Source organism: Schistocerca gregaria, chromosome 1, assembly GCF_023897955.1.
Source record: "Schistocerca gregaria isolate iqSchGreg1 chromosome 1, iqSchGreg1.2, whole genome shotgun sequence".
Lineage (NCBI taxonomy): Eukaryota > Metazoa > Arthropoda > Insecta > Orthoptera > Acrididae > Schistocerca > Schistocerca gregaria.
In genome coordinates, this window is record NC_064920.1 from 1,075,950,977 (window position 1) to 1,075,976,954 (window position 25,978).

Below are 25,978 nucleotides of genomic sequence, written 5' to 3' on the forward strand. Positions count from 1 at the left end.
AACTGTCGTAGTTATCGTCCTCTGTAAGCAAAGTTCTGCTGAAGTCAATGTACTTACCTCATCATAAACGAAGGTGAAAGGCTTTCCGTATAGATATCGTAGTTATTACGTACCTTACCGTGATCAAGAAAGTACTATAATGTAACGTATTGTTGTGCTACGAATAAAGGCTGTCTCACTGTAGCTATACCACAAAAGTTACTACTAAAACATGTTTTACTTTCCAGAATAATACAGAAAAACTGTGCAGATATAAAACACCGCAAAAGCAACAATGTAAATCGTGTCACATATTAGTAGTGTCGTGATATAATCGTGTAGCTATTAGAGAAACCAAATGCTAAGTCATCTTTAATCTCATCAAATGAACTTCAAATAAAGAATGTGTTTTCAAGTAAACCAAAATGTTTCATTAAAATCTGATTAGCTGTACTGGTAAATGTTCTAAGTATGTAAGCCTTATAGTCGTTACGTAATCGTGCAACTAACAAGCAAGAATGTACACACACAATAACATTGTGACGTATGTTCACTATAACAATGCACTCGTAAATACTGTCTAAATAAGTTCTCTAAGTTCTAGACTGGATAGTTAACTTCAAAACATTGTTGCATGTTAACAGATCCTTAGTGTGACAAAGTATACTAGTGACGTGACAGCTTTATGGCAAAGACAAAGTTAAAATCGGATTATCTTTCAATAAATGGTTTTACATGTGAAATGTGGTGCCATCACTTATCCTTTCTAGTTCGCAGAGTTTTAACTTCAAAGCAATTATCATGTTGTGTACATCAGTAAGGAATGCTAAAATTTTTCTCAAGGTTAGCGTCTTATGTTATTTTTCTCTGAGGCAGCCGGCGCACGCGGCTGCCTGCGGTGCGAGTCATTGTCTGTTTCTTTGTTGGCGCGCGTCGTTATTGGAATTAGGAGACCTAACTTCTACAAATTCACCTTGCCGAGAGGGCCCAGCTCTGTTTGAATCTCGCCAGTTCTGATGAAATTCAGGTCTGTCGTTACGATCATATCGTCTTTCGTCATGTCGGTAATTTCTGTAATTAATTTCTTGTCGGTCACTTGGTGGAGAATTTCTCCCTGAATCGTAACTGCGGGCTGGACCGTTGCGTCTGAAGCTATTCCGTCTCCCTTGATAATAATTATTTTGGTTTCCATATTGTCTGTTTCACTGATTGTCTCTGTGATAGTCATTACCGCAGAGAGGTGATCTTTCCCTGTAATAATTACTACTCTGCCAACGGTTGTCATATGGGTGGTGTCTGTTTTGGTCACGATTTACGTTGTACGAATAGCCTTGTCGTGTATTATTTCTGTCATCGCGGAATTGTGACAGGTGTGACCTGTAATTGTCGTGCTCCTGTTTTCGCGTTCCGCGATTGTCAGTGTCAATTTCCAGTTCTTGTAACAGTCCCTGAAAAGCTTCAATGTCGTCTTTGCATCGTCCTGCTAAAATAATCTGTCGTAAATGTTCAGGTAATTTGATGAAGCAAATGCGGATGAGTTCTGAGGGGCTGTATGGGTTTGAAAGATACTGATTCTTATGTAACATGTCTTCAAAATATTTTACAAGACTGGAAAATTCAGATTGTTCGAAATGTTTCATCATAATGATGCTATGTTTTACTCGGTCTTGTGTAGCTTAAGACCAATATGCTGAGAGGAAGGCATGATAAAATTCTCCTTCACTATGACAATCGTGAATGACCGATCGCATTCTTACAGCTGGTTCATTGTCCAAGTAGCCACACATAAATTCTAATCTGTGCTCTAATGACCAGTTGGGAGGAAAACAATGAGAGAATTGATTGAGCCACGCTTGTGGATGAATTTCGTTGCCAGAATTCTTAAATGTTTTGAATTTACGTGCAGTAATGAACAGTTTATAATCAAAATCATCGTGTCGACAGGTAGCATATCGTTCATTGTTACGTCGTGTCGGCAGTTCCATCTCAAAATTCGGTGCATTTTGCCGACTTCTTTCACAATTTCCGAAATGCCCTGTGTTATTATTTTGTGGCTTTTCCGTATTTCTAAGTCCCTCTTCCCGTGTTGGAGCGCGAGTGTCCTCTGAAATACGTACTTGTTGTATTACCTGTGTCAGCTGATCTTGTACTTCCCGGATTTCTCTTTGGTGTTGTGTATTAATTTGATTCTGATTTTGTTTGAATTTCCTAATTTGTTCGCACTCTTCTGTATCATTCAGATCATCATCTACCTTTGTAGATAAGTTAGTGAACTGATCTGAAAGTTCGGCTACTTTCTCCGATAGTGAACACATTTCCTCAGTGTGTTTTTCTGAACCAAGTTTCAGAGTGTCCATTTGTGTTGAAATCGAATCTACTGTGACCTTTAAGTTTTCCTGAGTTCTTGCAAGTTGCTTAACCGAATCGGTGGATGCAACTGAGTCCATTTTAGCTCGCAAGGTGTCGTGATTTTCAAGAACAACAGTTTGCAATTCTTTTATGGCTGCTGTAATGCGTTTTCATGCCGCGAAAAAATAGTTTGAAAATGCTCACAAATTTGTGTTTTTACGTCATTACAGATTTTTTGACATTTCGATTCAATGTTATGTAACTCAGTAGTTAAATCTTCACGTGTTTGTTCAAGTGTGGTGTCTAACTTCCGAAGATTTTGTTCCATTATGTCTAACTTTTGAAGATTTTGTCCCATTTGTTTCTGATTTTCTTCAAGCGTTGTGTCTAACTTTTGTAGCCTTTGTCCCATTTGTTGCATTAACTGTAATAACAGTGCACTGGTGTCTGAAACATGTTCCTCAGTGGTTTTCGGCAGTGCATTGGAACCGGCAATATTCGCATTTTGAAAAGCAGAAAATGTGTCTTGATTTATTTGAGAAAACGGTGAGGACGCAAAATCTGAATCTACAGTATTCGGAAGATTGTGTCCTGTCATTTCGGAATCCTGAGGCGAGCTGTTGCCGACCGATCGATCGATAATGCTTCCCTGTTCACTAATTGTTTCACTGCCTACACCATTATTTGCAGCCCGCTCCATTTCCCTATGCGCTATTACCAAATTACTACTTTGAACGTTAGTGAATTCATTACATGGTGACGCTAACACATTGCTTTCGTCTTCACTGTCATTTCTCAGTTTACTTTGGAGCCTAGTGTTACGTTTTTCACACGCCATTATTGTCACAATTTTTCACACGACAACACAGAAAAACACAATTTGAAGAACAAAAATAAGAGAACACATTAACATAGCACTGAAAATAATATCTAGTTAATTGCAAGCGCAGCTTCGAAATACTTGGTGCAAATCTACATGCATGCGACAACTGTTTTACTGTACAACAATGAAAGACTGCAACTACAAAGGAAATTCTCTCTATGATTACGCGCTAGCAATAAACAAACTACAAGAAAAAATCAGAATATTCCAGTGAGGTATCCTTGGCTAAGGGTCGACATATGAAACGTCCCCTTTGAAAAATTGTGCAAGACTGGTCTATATGAAACGTCCCCTTAGAACAATTATACACGACTGTGCTTAATCTGACACACAACAGTTTTTAGCGCAACGCAATCTGATTTTAAAAAATCCCTACGAAAGAATGGCCCTGACTAACATTAACCTATACGTTTCACAAATCACTTACCTCACAAAAATCTTCGTTACTAAAGCTACTGCAATACAGTGAGCACCAATACTGCCAGCTAAATAAAATATTCAAACTTAATAGTCAAAATATACATGGTAGTTCATGACATCCAGTCTTACAAATTACAAAACTCTGCCATTTCTCTCCTCACATCCACCACTGCTGGCGGCTCGCCTCCAACTGCGCAACGCTACCCGCTGTTAGCATCCAGCTGCCGCAGCTCAACACTACAATGGCAGACAACAATGCAAACTAAACACAGACTGCGCACAGCACAGCCAGTGATTTTCATACAGAGCGCTACGTGGCGGCGGCGTTACCAATAAAAAATCCTAAACAGCCTACTTACAATTATAGGCATGAGTCATCGACAGATGTCACCAGCTGACATGGACCTGAGTTGCAAAGCTGCACGTAGTTGTACTAGTAGGCGGCAGAGGTCAGCGGTTGACGGACAGTGCTAGCAGTCGTAGTGAAAACAATTTTGTAAAGTTATGTTTGATTAATATTTAATGTATTTGCATAATTATAATTGTTTTATATGTGTAGTAATTAGCAGTGTCAGTGTTGTATGAATGAAGAAGAACAGACGTAAATGAAAATTTTTTTTTTTTTTATTCATGAAGTACCAGTTAAACCATACACAGGATTTACTATAATTAAATGTGCAGTCAGTTTATGGTACTAATAAATAGTGAGTAGAACACAAATTAATCGGTAATTTCAGAAGGAGTAATTTTATATTTGATACTTTTCTAAGTTTATTTTATTTGCCAATTGCATAGAAAGAAATGGTTTACTATGATTGGTCATTGAAGTAAAGCGCGGGTTAGCGCGGGATAATACTGCAACCTCACTTGCTGTTTGTGATATCAGCCAATCAGAAAAATGCAGGCTGGCGCCGGTCTATGCTGGGAACAAGGCCTTTGGTGTGATCTAGGGGGGTCGGGGCTGAGGGTTCGAACGAGTAACATCTCATCAAAAGCAGCTCCGACGAAAGTACTGTAAAATAGCGGAAAAATGCTAATTACGAGTTCGTGGAGCAGTACAAAGTGTGTTTAAGTGAACGGTATAGTGGAAGTCGTGTGGAGTTTCGGACGGAATATCAAAATTATTGCTTTTGACTGTTAGTTAAAACCGCGTGGCGTGTTGTGCGATCTAAGACTGGAACAGGTATTACGTGTGTAACAGAGTGCACAACATTTGAGCGAGCATTTACATAACTAAACTATCCGGTGAACTCTATTAGCCGGCCATTGTGGCCGTGCGGCTCTAGGCGCTTCAGTCTGGAACCGCGTGACCGCTACGGTCGCAGGTTCGAATCCTGCCTGGGGCATGGATGTGTGTGATGTCCTTAGGTTAGTTAGGTTTAATTAGTTCTAAGTTCTAGGCGACTGATGGCCTCAGAAGTTAAGTCGCATAGTGCTCAGAGCCATTTGAACCATTTTTTTGAACTCTATTAACTTCGGTAACGGGTATAAATACCATAAACTGACTACGTGTGTGATTGTGGCGTGCGTGTGAACTTTACATCGTGTTGCCACTTAGTACGGACTTGGCAGTATTAACTGTGATCTTTATCATAACAAATACACCCGCAAAATTGCATTGCCAAGTAGCTAGCCACATCCGCTTTACCGGACAATTCTATGTATGTTGCGACCTGCAATAGACAGTAGTGGTCTAATATTTTCTACTACAGCTTTTAGCTAGACAAATGAACATTGCTGGTCACCGGCAGGGTGGTAAAAAGTAGCGTGCCACGCCGCACTGCCACCATCTGTATATGTGCATATTGCTATCCCACGACTTTTGTCACCTCATTGTATGCTACTGGCCGCTGATTTATAGGGAAACAAATAGCTGGCCACCTGTGCCGGAGCAGAACGTGTCTAGACTTAACGACTGTATGTGAGTATGGTTGCTGAACCGTGAATTTACATTCAAAACCTTTTCTTAAGCATTTACGTTATTTACTAGCGATTCATCAAGAACATTAACACATTTAATCACACTATGTGAGCGTGGATGCAGTTGCCAGTGGGTAAGTGATGAAAACAAATTAAATTTCTTTCAACAAATGGAAATTTTATTCCTAAAAGCCCCCCCCCCCCTCTTTTTGTTGAAACAGATTTAAAATTATAATCAGAAAGCACTCTCAAAATATCAAGTTTCAATTTTATTCAGAGGCAGAAGGAACAAATATTGACAGTATGAGCGTTCGGGCTGAGAAATTTGCCGCTGCCTTTCGACACGTCCGTAGTCACGACCGCTCACAACAACCTCTGAAAGACTACACCGGTGCAAATCTGCAACACACCAGAGTACTTTAAACTAAAAATTTTAACAACTCACTCAAGCACATAAACTATGCACCCCGTAGGACCGATGGAAATGGTGCAAAACACTAACATTTAAAAAAATTAACTTGCCACCGAAGGTGCAACTTTTTTTTTAAAAAAAGCCCCTTACGGTGGAAGGGTGGCAACTTTATATACCAAAATGACCATTTAAATAAAAACCCATGAAATGCAGTCTTACATAAAATATACAAACATGCTCTACATTACACATATACCGCCTCTCAAGATGATAGTCAAGATAAAAACACATTTCACGAATTCGGCCGTTACACATCAAGCAATAAATTCGTTAACACCGAATCCGACAAACATAACAGAGGCACTATTAACGTACACCAGACCGACAGACAGACAGACACTAACTGCCTAATAAATGCGGACGGGGGACAGACGAGCAAGCTGGGGACGAGAGACTGCCCAAGAAAACATGTAGAATTTAACAAGTAAATGAAACAGCATACCACGAATCACTTAACTTCTAATAAACTGCGATGTCTGGCGAAGACCTGGCGCAGCACCCCCAAATCGCTCTCCCGAACCGTCCGCTGCCAGCCGCGTCAACGGACGCAGGAAGGCGCGCAGATCTCCCGTCTCACGGCGTCGCAGCTCGCGCCGGCCAGACCGATGTCGTGGGTTGACTCCTGTTGCTCTCGTGTCGGCCGCGAAGCCACTACCCCTCGCTATACGGCGCGGCCCCCTGGACTGACGTGGCGACCTCACATGCTCCGACGCTCAAGACGGACAAGTCATCTTGTGTCCCAGTGCGCGACCGACCAACCGATCAATCTAACCGCCAATGACCATTGCCTGAACAAACTCGAGCAGACTGGCGGCCTAACACGTACTGGCTCTCCGGACAACAGACAGACACTGACTGCCCCACGCTGACCCGGCTGATCAACTGACCAAACTTGCCGCCTAGTGAGCTCACAGCGCTCCTTAAATGCACGTGAACAGGCTACCTTTCACCTTCCCTACCAGAGGGAGACACCAAAGCTGCGATTGCCACAACGGTGCCACCGCCAGAAACGGAAGGCGACTGCTTTACACTACGCGCTGTGGCGCGCTCTTCAAAACAGCAAATTTTACCACGACTCAGTTGTGTGCTCCATGAAAGTGTATACATCTACATCTACATTTATACTCCGCAAGCCACCCAACGGTGTGTGGCAGAGGGCACTTTACGTGCCACTGTCATTACCTCCCTTTTCTGCTCCAGTCACGTATGGTTCCGGGAAGAACGACTGTCTGAAAGCCTCCGAGCGCGCTCGAATCTCTCTAATTTTACATTCGTGATCTCCTCGGTAAGTATAAGTAGGAGGAAGCAATATATTCGATACCTCATCCAGAAACGCACCCTCTCGAAACCTGGCGAGCAAGCTGCACCTCGATGCAGAGCGCCTCTCTTGCAGAGTCTGCCACTTGAGTTTGTTAAACATCTCCGTAGCGCTATCACGGTTACCAAATAACCATGTGACGAAACGCTCCGCTCTCCTTTGGATCTTCTCTATCTCCTCCGTCAACCCTATCTGCTATGGATCCCACACTGATGAGCAATACTCAAGTATAGGTCGAACGAGTGTTTTGTAAGCCACCTCCTTTGTTGATGGACTACATTTTCTAAGGACTCTCCGAATGAATCTCAACCTGGTACCCGCCTTACCAACAATTAATTTTATATGATCATTCCACTTCAAATAGTTGCGGACGCATACTCCCAGATATTTTACAGAAGTAACTGCTACCAGTGTTTTTTCCGCTATCGTATAATCATACAATAAAGGATCCTTCTTTCTATGTATTCGCTATACATTACATTTGTCTATTTTAAGGGTCAGTTGCCACTCCTTGCACCAAGTGCCTATCCGCTGCAGATCTTCCTGCATTTCGCTACAATTTTCTAATGCTGCAACTTCTCTGTAAACTACAGCATCATCCGCGAAAAGCCGCATGGAACTTCCAACACTATCTACTAGGTCATTTATATATACTGTATTCTGAAAAGCAATGGTCCAATAACACTCCCCTGTGGCACGCCAGAGGTTAGTTTCACGTCTGTAGACGTCTCTCCATTGATAACAACATGCTGTGTTCTGTTTGCTAAAAACTCTTCAATCCAGCCACACAGCTGGTCTGATATTCCGTAGGCTCTTACTTTGTTTATCAGGGGACAGTGGGGAACTGTATCGAACGCCTTCCGGAAGTCTAGGAAAATTGCATCTACCTGGGAGCCTGTATCTAATATTTTCTGGGTCTCATGAACAAATAAAGCGAGTTGGGTCTCACACGATCGCTGTTTCCGGAATCTATGTTGATTCCTACAGAGTAGATTCTGAGTTTCCAAAAACGACATGATACTCGAGCTTGAGTTGCATATGAGATGAGTTTCAGTGTGTATGTGTGTGTGTGTGTGTGTGTGTGTGTGTGTGTGTGTGTGCGTTTTTATGTCTGTCTTCACGTGTTCATTTGTTCTGGATATTTGGATGTGGAAAGAGAAAGGATTCCACGTTAATGCTGGCTAGTAAGATTAAACTAAACAGCCACGTAGAAAACATGGTAGATCTGCTGTCTGATATTTTCCCGATGTAATAACTTCTTCATTGGTTCACGGGTGTCGCGTCGGATAAAAATGTTGTGACAGCAGCTCGTCATTTTCAGATTCTTATAGAGGCGCCGCTGCGATGATTCGTCAATATATGCGCTGGCTCGCTAGAAAAGTGTCATTGTAGATGAATCATAGAGCACGGCGACATCCAATGCCCCCGCCGGAGAAACGGGCCACGGTTTTTGCATACGCGACGCTGGAAATTCACAGCCGCAAATCGCAGCCCAGCGCGCGTGCGGGCAGGGAGTAGGTGTCCAGTTTAAGTGGCCGGACTCAAGAGTCTCCGTCTGTGTAGACTCGGATTCGTTCGTATGTGCCTGACAGTGAATTAATGCCGTCAGTACTGGTTCACTTGCCTTTTTCTTTTCCTTTTTCTTTTGTTTGGTCGTCAGTCTTCTGACTAATTTGATGCGGCCCGCCACGAATTCCTCTCCTTTCCCAACCTCTTCATCTTAGGGACGCACGTGCAATCTACGTCCTCAATTATTTGCTGGATGTATTCCAATCTCTGTCTTCCTCTACAGTTTTTGCCCTCTACAGCTTCCTCGTGCACCGTGCCGGTCATTCCCTGATGCCTTTTAACAGATGTCCTATCAACCTGTCCCTTCTCCTTGTCAGTGTTTCGTACATATTGTTTTCCTCTCCGGTTGTATGCAGAACCTCCTCATTCATTACCTCATCAGTCCTCCTGATTTTCGACATTCGCCTGTAGCACCACATCACAAATGCTTCGATTCTCTTCCGTTCCGGCCTTCCGACAGTCAATGTTTTACTACCATACGTACATTCTCAGAAATTTCTACCTCAAATTAAGCCTTATGTGCGATACTAATAGACTTCTCTTGGCCAGAATGCCCTTTTTGCCAGGGCTGTTTTAGATGTCCTACTTGCTCCGTCCGTCATTTCCTGCCTAGATGGCAGAATTCCTTAACTTCACCATTAATTCTGAAGTCTCTCGCTGTTCTCATTTTGCTACTTCTCATCACTTTAATTTTTCTTCGATTTACTCTCAATCCATGTTGTGTACTCATTAAACTGTTCATTTCATTCAGAATATCATGTAATTCTTCTTCACTTTTACTCAGGATAGCAATATCATCAGCGAATCGTATCACTGATATCCTTTCACCTTGAATTTGGTTTCACTCCTATCTTTCTTTTGTTTTCATCACTACTTATTCTATGTACAGACTGAAGAGTGGGGGCGAAAGACCACGTCCCTGTCTTATACCCTTTTTAATTAGAGCACTTCGTTCTTAAGTCAAAAAGGTGTCTTTTCAGATTCATACGTTGCACACACCAACGCGAATAGTAGTTATGTTGTCATTTCTCCCAAATTATTTTAGAAATTCTGGTCAAATGTTATCTATCCCTTCTGCCTTATTTGATCTTAAGTCCTCCAAAACTCTCTTAAATTCTGATTCTAATACTGGATCCCCTATCTCTTCTAAACGACTCCTTTTTTTTCTTCTATCACATTAGACAAATCGTACCCCCCATAGAGATCTTCGATGTACTCGTTTCACCTATCCGCTGTCTCCTCTGCATTTAACAGTGGAATTCCCGTTGCATTCTAAATGTTACCGCCCTTGCTTTAAATTTCACCGAAAGTTGTTTTGACTTTCCTGTATGTTGAGTCAGTTCTTCCGACAGTCATTTCTTTTTCGATTTCTTCACATTTTTCATGCTTCCATTTCGTCTTAACTTCCGTGCACTTCCTATTAATTTCATTCCTCAACAACTTGTATGTCTGTATTCCTGAATTTTCCTGAAAATTTTTATACTTTCATTGATCAACTCAAGTATTTCCTCTGTTACCCATCGTTTCTTCACAGTTACCTTCTTTGTATCTAAGTTTTTCTTTCCCATTTTTGTGATTGCCCTATTTAGAGATGTCGTTTCTTCTTCAACTATACTGTCTACTGAGATATTGCTTATTGCTGTATCCGTAGCCTTAGGGAACCTCAAGCGTGTCTCGTCATCCCTTACCATTAGTTTATCCCACTTCTGTGGGTATTGATTCTTCCTGAATAATCTGTTAAACTTCAGCCTACTCTTCATCACTACTACATTGTGATCTGGTACTGGGTACGCCTTACAATCTAGCATCTGATTTCGGAATCTCTGTCTGACCGTGATGTAAAAACTGAAATCTTCCATTATCACTAGGTCTTTTCCAAGTATACCTCCACTTGCGAGTCTTGAACAGACCATTCGCTGTTACTACCTGAAATTGATTACAGAACTCAATTAGTCTTTCTCCTCTCTCATTCTTTGTCCAAACCCATATTTCACTGTGACCTTTTCTTCTATTCTTTTCCCTACAACTGCATTCCAGTCCCCCATGACTATTAGCTTTTCACCTCCCTTGTACTGTGTTACCCTTTAAATATCCTCATATGCTTTATCTCTTCATCTTCAGCTTGCGACGTCGGCCTGTATATCTGAACTGTTGATGTCGATGTTGGTTTGCTGTCGATTCTGATAAGAACAACCCCATCACTGAACTGTTCACAGTAACTCACTCTTTGCCCTACCTACAACGAATCTACTCCCGTTGTACCATTTTATGCTGCTGTTATTACCCTATACTCATCCGACCAGAAATTCTTGTCTTCTTTCCATTTCACTTCACTGACCCCTATTATATCTAGATTGAGCCTCTGCATTTCCCTTTGCAGATTTTCCAGCTTCCCTACCACATTCAAGCTTCTGATATCCCACGCCCCGACTCGTAGAACCTTGCCCTTTCGTTGATTGTTCAATCTTTTTTTCTCATGGTCACCTCCCCCTTGGCAGTCCCCTCCCAGAGATCTAAATGGAGGACTATTCCGGAATCTTTTGCCAATCGAGAAATCATCATTTACAGGCCACATGTCCTGTGGATACACGTCATGTGTCTTGAATGCAGTGGTTTCCATTGCCTTCTGCATCCTCATGACATTGCTCGTTGCTGATTCTTTTCTCGGGGTATTTCAAGGGGGTTATGGAAGTTGACAGTGATTTGACGTTGCAGTTGCTTGTACCATGGGTGTACCAGCTACAGGAACGCTGCGGTGAAAAAGGGGCGGACAGTAAGGTAAACACTCCAGTACGCTTAAAATGAACCTTTTATAAATGAAATTTATATTTTGGTTAAATGATTTAAACGCCCATAGCCGGATAAGAGATCGTGTTTAAAGAAGACGGTGTGTTTGGGTATTTGAGGGAAGCAGCTCTACGAAAAGCAAGCTCTCGAAACCTCTCAAGCGAAAAAATGCAAATAAACTCAGTGCATTAGCTGCATTATTTCTAGTACCACAGGTGCGTCATCTAAAGCAACTCTCGATAACTGAGAGAGAGAATGTTTATGCCGCAGCACATTCCAGATGTGCTGCACTACTAGGTAAATGTGATGTTAATTAGCCATGGTAAGTAAATGATGAAATTGAATGTATCTTTTGGAACCGATACAACCAACCAGCAGAACAACGGAAGACTTCGATGCCCATATCTTTAGCAATATCATTTGATTTGGACTTAATCACAGGGCCAGTTAAAGGTATGTTAGATGCACGCATACGATTCAACCATTGTAGCAGTAACGTCTCGATGTCTTCATACGTGGCAGTACGAAGTCATTTAGATTTGTTTGCAGAACCTGATGCCGCAGCATTAATAATTTTTTATCGATTATTAATAACCGTAGATAAAGTAGATTTAGGTATTCCAAACTGCTCTGAAATTGCTGTTTTCGTGGTACCACGGTCCACTTCATCTAGAATCTTAACCTTTAACTGTACATTTAGAGCTGTCTGTTTCCTCTCTGCCATTTTCGCGTGCTACGGTACCGGTTGTAACTGTAGATTTTATTCAGTATTCCAAGTCGATACGGCTACGACTAACAGAACACCTGTCAAAACTGGCACTGAGTACGTTCCTAAATGCTGCTGCACACATTATTGAATGTCTTACAATGTACAGCATGCGCTGATTGTTGAGGTGTTAATCGCGGCTACCGGCCTACAATACGTTAAAAACAAGCCAACAAGAAGTATAATGACCTTTGTAGCTACGTTTACTATATTCATTTCGGAAAAAATTACTCTTTAGAATACTCTAATGTCGGAAGTTTGTGTTACAGTGAAATTTAATTAAGCTAGGAACTGAAACAGAGTTCGAAATCCGCCTTAACCGAAATTCGTGGTAACCGATAAAACATACCGTAAGAACTAATGTATTCCTGATGGGACCACTATTTTTTTCGCGTTAACCGTGAGTTCGTCTTATGCGAATTCGCGCTAACCGGATTATGCTGTATGAACAAAATTATAAACCTCAGGGCTGGAATGAGATTTTCACTCTGCAGCGGAGTGTGCGCTGATATGAAACTTCCTGGCAGATAAAAATTGTGTGCCGGATCTTGGGGGATCAGTTGCGTGTCTTATTAATTTATTTGGTATGAATCTCTCCAGTGCTGTTGATACTATTTCTTTGAACTTAAGCCACATATGGTCATAGTTTGGAAGGATTGGAGACTGTCTCTTAGAAAGACTTCATCCGAATTTTTAGCTGCTTATAAAAACAGATGTATTTCGCGTTTAGTTTTGGTGACTTTCTTTGTGTGTTCACTAACCCCTGTATTCGTCGTGATGCTCAGGATTATTTGTGGCTAAGAGGTCAAGTGTGTTTTCGTAACCATTTACAATTTGAATGGCCTCGTGAATTAATTCTTCCAAATAATTTAAAAAAGCATGTAAAACAATTACGGAAGTTGTTTTCTATCTACAATAGGGTCTGAAAATGTATTTTTGCCAAGGTGTGGAAGATACATTGAAGTCGCTGCCAACTATAATTGTATGAGTCGGGTACCTACTTGTGATGAGACTCAGGTTTTCTTTGAACTGTTGAGCAACTATTTCATCTGAGACAGGGGATCGGTAAAAGGAGCCAGTTATTGATTTATTCCGGTTGTCGGATATAACCTCTGCCCATAGTGTCACAGGAACCATCTGCTTCAATGTCACTTGAGAACTGAAACACACATTACATTATTTTTCCTTAAGTTGTGCTTCTTGTTTCTGTTGTAGTGCAGATCATCACAATTACGGCTTTTCCCTCCAAAACCTAGAATGCTTTCTCTGTGACCCTGTAAATACCAGAGCTAAACAATGTAGAATAACAACGTATGTTACAAGCGTAGCATTCTGTATTACTTCATTTACTTATTGTAACATTTTAAAATGGTACGACGACTTTAGATGACACGTCAATCATTGAGGTTCTTATCTCTTTTTAGTGAACGTATTTTCAGTCATGTTTTGAACATTGTCCCGCTTCACTTTATTAACTAACGTTTCACCGCAAGGGACATCGGATTTTAGAGAGTAAATTAATATGGAGTATCTCGTTCTTCTTTTCAAACATTCACATACCCATTTCTTCTTTCCATATTTTCTTCTAGGTGTGCAGTTGTAGTAATTAAAGTAGGCACAAATGCAGTGATCAAAAAGAAAAGATTAGCGTACATTCGCTTCCTCTTCACATCGTTCCTTTCTTGTTCCCATGGTGATGGACTGTTTCTATCACAATCAGTAAGTGTGAGAGGAAACTACTGTACAGACAGAGGGATCTATGTTTATACTTGGCAGAACTAATTACATACTGACGTAATCGTGGTTATTGCTTTCGTTTCCCAATATTTCGATTTCGGAAAAGAAGCTCTCTATTTCGACACAAGATATCGAAGAAGAAGGTCCCTTACACACTGGTTGTACCGAGTAAGATGTGGAGACGGCGGTTTGAAAGCCGACAGAAGATGTACGAGGAAGGGCGTCCCTTACCTGAGGGATCGCTTCTCAAGCTATCTGGAGACGGGGCAAGTGCGCCAAAAGCCCGGCGTGGAAAATGTAGGGCGTAGCAAATGTCCGGTGTGGCAAATGTCCAGCGTGGCAAATGTCCGGCAGTCATCAGCAGTCGCTGCTTTGCGGCGGGGCCCAGGTACGATCTCTGAGTTGCCTGACTGTTGTCAGTCTCGTGGCTGAAGCTACGCTATCACGGTGTCGCAAGGCGGATGTTGGCGATCGGTGAAAGAGCGCCCATGTTCTCTCGCTACCGCAGTGTCTCCACGACTCCCCATATCGCTTCTCCCTCATCTCTCAGCTCAACTCGATCTTCGAAATATGCTTCCTTTCGGCATTGCCATTGGTGGCCAAAATTTTCAATGCAGCCCAATGACAGATAGCCACACCTGTCTGTGCAGGGTGGAAATTTCTCGTGTTTGGGCTCTGTCTCAAAATCTGCGAGCATCTGAGATTTATAAGGAATATCCTCACTGTCGAGAAAAACATCATGTTAAGAACGCTGAATTCTTTGACACACCTCCCTACGCTGATTCCCCGCGCTTTTGTGTTCACTCCTTCCTGTGCCCGTGGGTGCTGGAATTGTCGGCACATTCCGGGGAGTAGAATGACATACGCGACTGCTTTTCATGCAGGCATACCAAAAATATGTCATTAGGGAACAGTGGGAGCGTAAACAAAGAAACAGATTCTTCAGAATGGGGACTCATCATAGCAGGTGTACCGCGGGAATCGACATCAGGGACACTCTCGTTCTGTTGGATGTAAATGAAGTGTTCCCCATATTCAAAAAATAGAAGTAATTTTGTTTGGTGAAGATACTAGTATGATAATAGGACTAAATTGCATAACTTCAACGCTAAAAAGTTTGTATAAAACTTCCTTGAAAATTGATGGCTGCTTCTCGCCAAATGAGGTTTGATTAAACTTAGATAAAACACAGCACTCGCAACTCTGAACTAAATAACCACAGTTTTAGAAATAATGCATGACGGTAAATCAACAATTGACGCTAAATATTCCAAATTCTGAAGTGTTGATATCAACAAAAACTTGAACTAAAAGCCACATGTTAATGATGGTTTCAAGCATCTAAGCGTTGGAACTTTTGAGTTACGATTAGTATCATATTTTGGAGATGAAATATCAAAAAAGGCAACTTCTTTCTCCCATTTATCGCGTCATTTTTTGCATTAACTTCTCACTGAGGCATAAAGTAGTTGTTGGAAAGCAGTGCGTAATCGGGATTCTAGGTGGTCTCCAAAATACTGTATTTGAATGACTGGTTCCACAATATAGTGAGAGGTGGCAATGAATGAAACCAGCCAAGAGTTAAGTATCTCAAGCACCGCATGCGTGGCTTTCGTTTGCTGTGGTTAATGAAAAGCTATTCCAGGTACCCATAAAGGCACCACTAACCTCGCTGTTCTGCAGTTCCAATGCAAAAATTGATCATTATCTGTTTATGCAACAAATCTTGAATGAGATACCACCTTTCTGTTGCAGGCGTGCAAAGGAGATGGCCTTGACCAGGGTGTGAACGTCAGCAGCACTCTGCGAGATGTCGCGGACAGTTCACCTGTGGGCTTCAGCTACCCAGTGCCTTCTTATGCCGATATCCTCGTCTCGTACTCAACATTCGAAGGTACAACCTTAAAAATTTTCATTTCCTAGATTTAAAGATGAATGACTGCTGGCTGATTCTGAGCTGTATCACGGCTGAAATCCGAAAATAGCACTAGTATTCGGTCACTGATGGCAGAGTTGTTACCAGGACTGGACGAACGATGGTGGTGTTACTTTTCAGGCTTTCTCGACGCGTCCGTTGCAAATACACTTACCGGATTTGCCACAGCGTCTTATTGTGTAAATCCCACAACACGTCATCGATACAACCGATACAAATGTTAGACATCTTCAGGTGGTGATGTTTCTGTTGTTTCTGCTGCAGGACATGACTGATCATAAGCGCACGGAGGCGTCGAAATTTCTTCCTACAGAAACCTGTTTAGGGAACTAGGGACACTAACTACTGCTTCGCAATATATTTATTCCTTAATGAAATTTGTTCTAAAAAATATATCACTTCTTCAAACCAACAGCTCAATTTCAAAAATGGTTCAAATGGCTCTGAGCACTATGGGAATTAACATCTCAGGTCATCAGTCCCCTACACTTAGAACTATTTAAACCTAACTAACCAAAGGACATCACACACATCCACGCCCAAGGCAGGGTTCGAACCCGTGACCGTAGCAGCAGCGCGGTTCCAGACTGAAGCGCCTAGAACCGCTCGGCCACAACGGCCGACCAGCTCAATTCATAGAATCAATACTAGAAATAAGAATAATCTTCACAAGGATTCAAAGTCACTTACTCTTGTACAAAAAGGTGTGCCTTATTCAGGATCACCCACTTTAAATAACTTGCCAGCAGCCTTAAAAACTTAACAACCAATGAAATTCAGTTTAAGAGAGGCCTAAAGGATTTATTGGTGGTCAACTCCTTCTACTCCATTGATGAAAGTCTCAGTAGAACCAACTCAATTATTTGTGTATAATATATAAGTGCAGTAATGTGTTCATTGTAAATAAGTTCGCAACTAGCCATTAAAACTGCTACAGCAAGAAGAAATGCAGATGATAAACGGGTATTCATTGGACAAATATATTATTCTAGAACTGACATGTGATTACATTTTTACGCAATTTGGGTGCATAGATCCTGAGAAATCAGTACCCAGAACGACCACCTCTGGCCGTAATAACGGCCTTGATACGCCTGAGCATTGTGAAACAGAGCTTGGATGGCGTGTACTGGTACAGTTCCCCATGCAGCTTCAACACGATAACACAGTTCATCAAGAGTAGTGACTGGCGTATTGTGACGAGCCAGTTGCTTGGCCACCATTAAGCAGGCATTTTCAATTGGTGAGAGATCTGGAGAATGTGCTGGCCAGGCAGCAGTCGAACATTTTCTGTAACCAGAAAGGCTCGTACAGAACGTGCAACATGCGGTCGTGCATTATCCTGCTGAAATGTAGGGTTTCGCAGGGATCGAATGAAGGGTAGAGCAATGGGTCGTAACACATCTGAAATGTAATGTCTACTTTTGGAAATGTCGTCAGTGCGAACAAGAGATGACCGAGATGTGTAACCAATGGCACACCATACCATCACGCCGGGTGATTCGCCAATTTGGCGATGACGAATACACGCTGCGTTCACCGCGATGTCGCCAAATACGGATCGGATGGATTCATCCGAAAAATGGCGTTTTGCCATTCGTCCACCAAGGTTCGTCGTTGAGTACACCGACCCGCAGGCGCTCCTGTCTGTGATGCAGCGTCAAGGGTAACCGCAGTCATGGTCTCCGAGCTGATAGTCCATGCTGCTGCAAACTTCGTCGAACTGTTCGTGCAGATGGTTGTTGTCTTGCAAACGTCCCCATCTGTTAACTCAGGGATCGAGACGTGGCTGCACGATCCGTTACAGCCATACGGATAAGATGCCTGTCATCTCGACTACTAGTGATACGAGATCGTTGGGATCCAGCAGGGCGTTCCGTATTACCCTCCAGAACCTACCGATTCCATATTCTGCTAATAGTCATTGGATCTGTACCAACGCGAGCATCAATGTCGCGATACGATAAACCGCAATCGCGATAGGCTACAATCCGAGCTTTATCAAAGTCGGAAACCTGACGGTACGCATTTTTCCTTCTTACACGAGGCATCACAACAACGTTTCACCAGGCAGCGCCGGTCAACTGCTGTTTGTGTATAAGAAATCGGTTCGAAACGTTCCTCATGTCAGCACGTCGTAGGTGTCGCCACCGGCGTCAACCTTGTATGAATGCTCTGAAAAGGTAATCATTTGTATATCACGGCATCTTCTTTCTGTCGGTTAAATTTCGCGACTATAGCACGTCACCTTCGTGGTGTAGGAATTTTAGTGGCCAGTAGTGTATTTATCCCCTAAAGAAATGTGTCATTAAAAATTATCAGTTTTTCAAACCAACATTTCAATTCATGGAATCAGTACTAGAAATAAGAATAATCTTCACAAGGATTTAAAGTGACTTACTCTTGTACAAAAATGTGTGCGCTATTTAGGAACACAGATTTTCAATAACCTGCCAGCAGTCATAGAAAGCTTAACGACCAATGGAATTCAGTTTAAGAGAAGCCTAAAAGATATATTGGTGGCCAACTCCTTATACTCCATTGATGAATTTCTCAGTAGAACCAACTTATATATATTCCGCACCATTTTAGTGCAGTAATGTGTTAATTGTATATGAGTATTATAGTAGTTCTATTACATGTTTATTACCTTAGAAAAATATGACGATCATTCCACTTGGGAGCTGTGGAAGGTACATTAGCTTATTTGTTTCAGTTGTAAATATTTGTCATGTATTATTGTTTATCTGTCATGTTCCACATCCTGGAGGACCTCCTCACTACGCATCAATTGGAATGAAAGTATATCTAATCTAATGTAATGTAATCTATCAGACCAGGAGCAGGCAATAAGTAAGCGCAGAGGGTGCTCGCAGTTGGAGGAAAGCGGTGTACATGGCGCCCACTGGCGGGAGCCACATAAACGCTTTCCGCGCGTGCCCTGAGGGCTATGGTGCTATGCGCTCCTGTGGTTGAAAGCTAAATTTAATATCAGCACTATGCTGTGTCGAGCCATGAACTAGAAATTCTTTTTTCTTCCGTTCTAATTTAATGGCAGCCATTATTGGATGCCAGGCGGCTCTTAACTGAAAATCTGTATCCCTGTTGATAAGATTGTCCGCTTTACAGACACGTACGGCCTCCTTACGTTCCAGAAAGACGACACTGAGGATAAAACTACGCGATGCCCCGTGTTCAGGCAATACCCCGCTACCGCCGATTTGTTGGCTTGCCTCAGGGCCTGTATGACGATGGTGTTCAACACAACGCTCTTGCTCGGTTCTGCACGTCTGCCAAGTCTGTCACTGGATCTAAAGATCTCAGCTGTACCCTGGGAGTGGGAAGATAACGCTTCCTGGGCGCTAGCTGACTGGCCTAAACAACAAGCTAATGTTCTCCAAATGTCGGAGTATACTCGCTTCGAGGCCCGACGCTATGAAAGGAATGCACTATGTCGACGCACCGAGTTTAATGTCACTGATAGGACCATGGACGGCGCAGCGGTTTCGTTGCTCCAGAGCGGTTTGAACTAAGCCCCAACACATGTGACAGGTCCAGTTTAAGAGGAGGAAGTGAAGGACGAACTCTGGAAAACCGTAGATGGAGTAATAATGGAAATACCAGACACTGAAAGGGTGATAGTTGGGGGAGATTTAAATGGACATTTTGGTGAGAGGAGGAGTGGGGAAGATAGAATTCATCGTGGATGGATTTATGGAGTAAGAAATGCCGCAGGGCACAAGATTGCAGAATACGCTGTATCTTTTGACTTAATGATCGCCAGTACCTACTTCAGTCGTAGAAGAGAACTACTTATAACGTACAGGAGCGGAGACCATAAAAGTGAGTTACAAACCTTGTTGTCCAGAAGGAAACACATAAAGGAAATAAAGAATACCAAGGTCACATATAGTGAATGTGTGGCTACGCAACAGACACTCGTAGTGGCCGATTATGAAATGGTAGTGGAGAAAAAAACGTAAATGTGTCAAGTGAGGAGAACAAAGAATAAAGTGGTGAAAACTGAAAGAAGAGGTGTTGCGAGAAAAATTCAAGGAAACAGTATTAAGAGAGGTGAAATTACCAGAGGATGTACAGGAGTGGTGGAGCTGTAATAGCAATGTAATTACAAAAGTTGGAAAAGAGGTGCTGGGTTTAACAACAGGAAAGGGACCACCAGAAGATAAGGAGGCGTGGTGGTGGAATGAGGAAGTTCAGAAAGCAATAAAAGTGAAGAAAGATGCAAAAGAAAAAAACAATGGGACTTAATAGGAAGGCAGGAGGATAGGGAAGCCTACAAGAGTGCAAAAAAAGATGGAAAAAGAGCAGTGGCAGAAGCAGAGGCTGAGGCAATGGAAGAGGCATATGAAGATCTGGGAAGAAGACAGGACGGCAGGAAACTCCTACACTCTGTTAAAGCAAGACATAAGGCGACCAAAGACATAACATCAATCAGGCAGATAAAGGGTGAATCAGGTGTAGTATTACACGACCTTGAGAAAACCCTAAATAGGTGGTGGGAGTACTTTGAATGGCTATTGAATGAAGAAAATGTACAAGAGAAGTACGAGAATGGAGATATAAATGAAGGAATAACCGAAAGCACAAGTAGGGAAGAAGTCGAAAACTCGATGAAGGAAATGAAAAATGGGAAGGCCCTAGGGACAGACCAAATCCCAATAGAAACACGGAAATTTCTGTAAAGTCTGGTAAAAAATCGAGACAAGTGCAGCTCACCCTGCAGTGCTTCGTGATGAGACAACCAAATGAAAACAATTGATTCAGATGCTTGTTGGAAAACAACTGACTCATTTGTTTGTAGTTGTGTATATCAGATGAATTATTCGCGCATTTTTTTCTTTTTGTATAACCAGTCTGTGGGAGCAGCCAAATGAAAATAGTTGATGCAGTCATCTGATAGCCAGAAGCGAAACATTTGATCGTTTTGGCAGTCTTAAATCATTATTGTTGACTGCACTCTGTTATCATCTGTTGTCACTATTACTGTGTTTCGTTTTTATTGAGTGCCAATAAATAGCTTTTAGGTGAGCGTACCATTCATGGTTATGAATCGACGTTTGTGTGTGGATCAAAATTCCGAAACTCTCAGTAGCGTGAGAATGGAAGAAATCATATAACTGGATCAAAGTGATCTTCAAGATAAATTCAATGCGATGAACAGTATTCAGACGGATGATTCATATTTTAAAATTATATTAATTAAATAAATTCAAAGAAAATCAATGAATGATGACAAATATTTCTTGAAAAAAGAAAATACTTCCGACAAATGACAGTATACGATTCAAAAGAAGCCATTAAGTCACCAAACAAGTCAATATATTGTATCTTATATTATTTCTGTTACCGTAACCTCAGCATTTATCGAAAGAGAAATATGATATCAGTGAAGGGTACAAACCAGTGGGAAGACAGTGACAGAGCTTCAATAAATTTAACTAAAACCATCCGAAAGTCCATACGTGGAGCCAGAAGTACAAAACAATCGGAATATTTCAGTAAATAAATACATACATTTTGAAAATACTTCATTTTTAGTAAAAAGGTTTTTATTCACCTCTCCTTCAAATAAGATACGTTATTTGACCCTAAAAAGTTGGAAACCCTAATCATGGTTGACGTATAACCTACAAAGCTGAAAAGGCATGTAAATGAAATCACTCAAACACAGAGACTGTGTAAAACGTTCATATGACTCATACAACCGTCCCCGACTTTTGTCATTCAGTTGTCTCACAATGAGTAGAACCACTCAAACCCAGAGAGTGAGTAAAAAACCATATGCTGACATCGTCGCAGAGACTAATTTAATTTTTTTTTGTTTCATTCGGCTGAAAAAAAAAACGACTGATCGGAAGAACGGTTGATGATCGGTGGTGAAAAACAGTCGTTCGTTTCGCCACTAGTACTGCTAATATGCGAACCACATGAACCTTTTTAATATTACAGAACAATTAAGCTATGAGGGCAGTGCCATGTGTGTTTTCTACTCGAAATCTTTACATCCATACTAATACTATAAATGGAAATGTATCTCTGCCTGTTAAGCTTTCAGGACTAAACCCCTGAACCGATTTTTCTGAATTTTGGTATGGAGGTAACTTGAATGCTGAGGAAGAATGCAGGCTGCTGCGTAGAAGAGTGCAGTACGATGTATGTATTGATTTTAAGATTATAACTGGAAATTCGGAACAATAATTTCCCTTTAAAAAAGCAATTTGCTCTTTGACTTCTGAACTGTATCATGCTTACGAAAATACCTTTATTGTTTGATGTGTTCTACATAATACGATTCAACGTGATGAAGGCAGTTCTTATACAATCCTCAAAGTGTTTAATTCATACTTCCCTACTAAAATTAGTCACAAGCGTGTCGCATTTTAGCTGCTGAGCCTTAACATATCTTTTACAGCTTCTGGGATCCTTGAAAGCTCACAATAATGGCGCCTTTTCAATGCTGTACGGCAAACAGAGAGATGCCATACCTTTAAACGTACAAAGTGAGAAACATTTAGAGAGGTTGCTTTTAACTGTAATATGAGAGCACAGCTTCACATAACAAGTGGACATGTAAGACAAGCTAACGTTATTGCATGTACAAATATAAGATTTGTGCTACACCGAACTTCAAATTACTATTCGGCAATATTACGCTATTTAATAATTTTAGGAAGTCGACACTTTATTTCAGCTCCGTCACCTTCATTCATAGTAACAAAACTGCTGGCATGTATAACATCTCATAGTCTTGTGGATAGTGTCGCTGGCCATCCATCACTGGGTCCTGAGTTCGACTCCTGAATGAGTCGGATTTTCACTGCCCACGACTGGTTGCGTGCGCTGTCCTCATCATCGCTGTATCATCATCGTCGTGCAAGTCGCCAAAGTGGCATCAAGTACAAAACATTGCACTAAGTGGCTGAACATCCTGAGTGGTGTCTCCCATCCAATAAATCCATGCGCATATATCATTTCATCTTATGGGCAATCAAGCATTTCCACGGGTAACAGCTTGAACACAATGCCCATACAATCCTCAGTGCGGTTAATTCATGCTTCCATACTTGCATTATTAAACTGGAAAGTAGCCCGGTCGGTTATGTTTTCACGACTAAACAACTTAATCGATTTTGACGACATTTGGTACATGTGGTAACTACATATATATTACATATATATATGTAAACATTTACTGTATGGTTAAATGATGATGGCGTCCTCTTGGGTAAAATATACGGGAAGTACAATAGTCCCCCATTCGGATCTCCGGGCGGGGACTACTCAGGAGGACGTAGTTATCATGAGAAAGAAAACTGGCGTTCTACGGATCTGAGCGTGGAATGTCAGATCCCTTAATCGGACAGGTACATTAGAAAATTGAAAAAGGGAAATGGATAGGTTAAAGTCAGATATAGTGGGAATTAGTGAAGTTCGGTGGCAGGAGGAACACGACTTTTGGTCGGGTGAATACAGGGTTATAAATAGAAAATCAAATAGGGGTAATGCAGGAGTAGGTTTAATAATGAAAATAGGAGTACGGGTAACCTACTACAAACAGCATAGTGAATGCATTATTGTGGCCAAGATAGACACGAAGTCTACGTCTACTACAGTAGAAGTAGTTTATATTCCAACTAGCTCTGCAGATGACGAAGAAATTGATGACATGTCTGCTGAGATAAAAGAAATTATTCAGGTAGTGAAGGGAGAAGAAAATTTAACAGTGATAGGTGACTGGAATTCGAGAGTCGGAAAAGGAAGAGAAGGAAATATGGTAGGTGAATACGGATTGGGGGAAGAAATGAAAGAGGAATTTTTCACAGAGCATAAATCAATCATAGCTAACACTTGGTTCAAGAATCATAAAAGAAGGTTGTCTACATGGAAGAACCCTGGAGGTACTAAAAGGTATCAGATATATTATATAATGGTAAGACAGAGATTTAGGAACCAGGTTTTAAACTGTAAGACATTTCCAGGGGCAGATGTGGACTCTGACCACAATCTACTGGTTATGAACTGTAGATTAAAACTGAAGAAACTGCAAAAAGGTGTGAATTTAAGGAGATGGGACCTGGATAAATTGACTAAACCAGAGGTTGTACAGAGTTCCAGGGATTGCATAAGGGAACAATTGACAGGAATTGCTGAAAGAAATACAGTAGAAGAAGAATGGGTTGCTTTGAGGGATGAAGTAGTGAAGGCAGTAGACGATCAACTAGGTAAAAAGACGAAGACTGGTAGAAATCCTTGGGTAACAGAAGAAATATTGAGCTTAATTGATGAAAGGAGAAAATATAAAAATGCAGTAAGAGAAGCAGGCAAAAAGGAATACAAACGTCTCAAAAATAAGATCGACAGGAAGGGCAAAACTGCTAAGCAGGGATGGCTAGAGGACCAATGTAAGGATGTAGAGGCTTGTCCCACTAGGGGGAAGATAGATACTGCCTACAGGACCACTTATATGAATATCAAGAGCTCAGATGGAAACCCAGTTCTAAGCCAAGAAGGGAAAGCAGAAAGGTGGAAGGAGTATATAGAGGGTCTACACAAGGGCGATGTACTTGAGGACAATATTATGGAAATGGAAGAGGATGTAGATAAAGATGAAATGGGAGATACGATACTGCGTGAACAGTTTGACAGAGCACTGAAAGACCTGTGTGGAAACAAGACCCCGGGAGTAGACAACATCCCATTAGAACTACTGACAGCCTTGGGAGAGCCAGTCATAACAAAACTCTACCATCTGGTGAGCAAGATGTATGAGACAGGCGAAATACGCTCAGACTTCAAGAAGAATATAATAATTCCAATCCCAAAGAAAGCAGGTGTTGACTGATGTGAAAATTACCGAAATATCAATCTAATAAGTCACAGTTGCAAAATACTATCGCGAATTCTTTACAGACGAATGGGAAAACTAGTTGAAGTCGACCTCGGGGAAGATCAGTTTGGATTCCGTAGAAATGTTGGAACTCGTGAGGCAATACAGACCTTACGACTTATCTTAGAAAATATATTAAGGAAAGGCAAACGTACGTTTCTAGCATTTGTAGACTTAGAGAAGACTTTTGACAATGTTGACTGGAATACTCTCTTTCAAATTCTAAAGGTGGCAGGGGTAAAATACAGGGAGCGAAAAGCTATTTACAATTTGTACAGAAACCAGATGGCAGTTATAAGAGTCGAGGGACATGATAGGGAAGTAGTGGTTGGGAAGGGAGTGAGAAAGAGTTGTAGCCTCTCCCCCGTGTTATTCAATCTGTATATAGAGCAAGCAGTAAAGGAAACAAAAGAAAAATTCGGAGTAAGTATTAAAATCCATGGAGCAGAAATAAAAACTTTGAGGTTTGACGATGACATTGTAATTCTGTCAGAGACAGCAAAGGACTTGGAAGAGCAGTTGAACGGAATGGACAGTGTCTTGAAAGGAGGATATAAGATAAACATTAACAAAAGTGAAACGAAGATCATGGAATGTTTCGAATTAAGTCGGGTGATGCTGAGGGAATTAGATCAGGAAATTAGACAGTCAAATTAGTAAAGGGGTTTTGCTATTTTTGGAGCAAAATAACTGATGATGGTCGAAGTAGAGAGGATATAAAATGTAGACTTGCAATGGCAAGGAAAGCGTTTCTGAAGAAGAGAAATTTGTTAACATCGAGCATAGATTTAAGTGTCAGGAAGTCGTTTCTGAAAGTATTTGTATGGAGTGTAGCCATGTATGGAAGTGAAAAGTGAACGATAAATAGCTTAGACAAGAAGAGAATAGAAGCTTTCGAAATGTGGTGCTAAAGATGAATGCTAGAGATTAGATG

General features: G+C 41.4%; 1 protein-coding gene across 5 annotated transcripts in view; it reads left to right on the forward strand.

Annotated features, from left to right (window-relative positions):
* The window catches only part of LOC126281688 (caspase-1-like), a 210,537-nt gene that overhangs the window by 165,662 nt on the left and 18,897 nt on the right, over positions 1-25,978 (forward strand). For all 5 annotated transcript variants that reach the window (XM_049980857.1, XM_049980879.1, XM_049980874.1 and 2 more), the window contains one exon: positions 15,956-16,094. In XM_049980857.1, the coding sequence (XP_049836814.1) occupies positions 15,956-16,094 (139 nt within the window). The remainder of the gene's footprint in view (positions 1-15,955; positions 16,095-25,978) is intronic.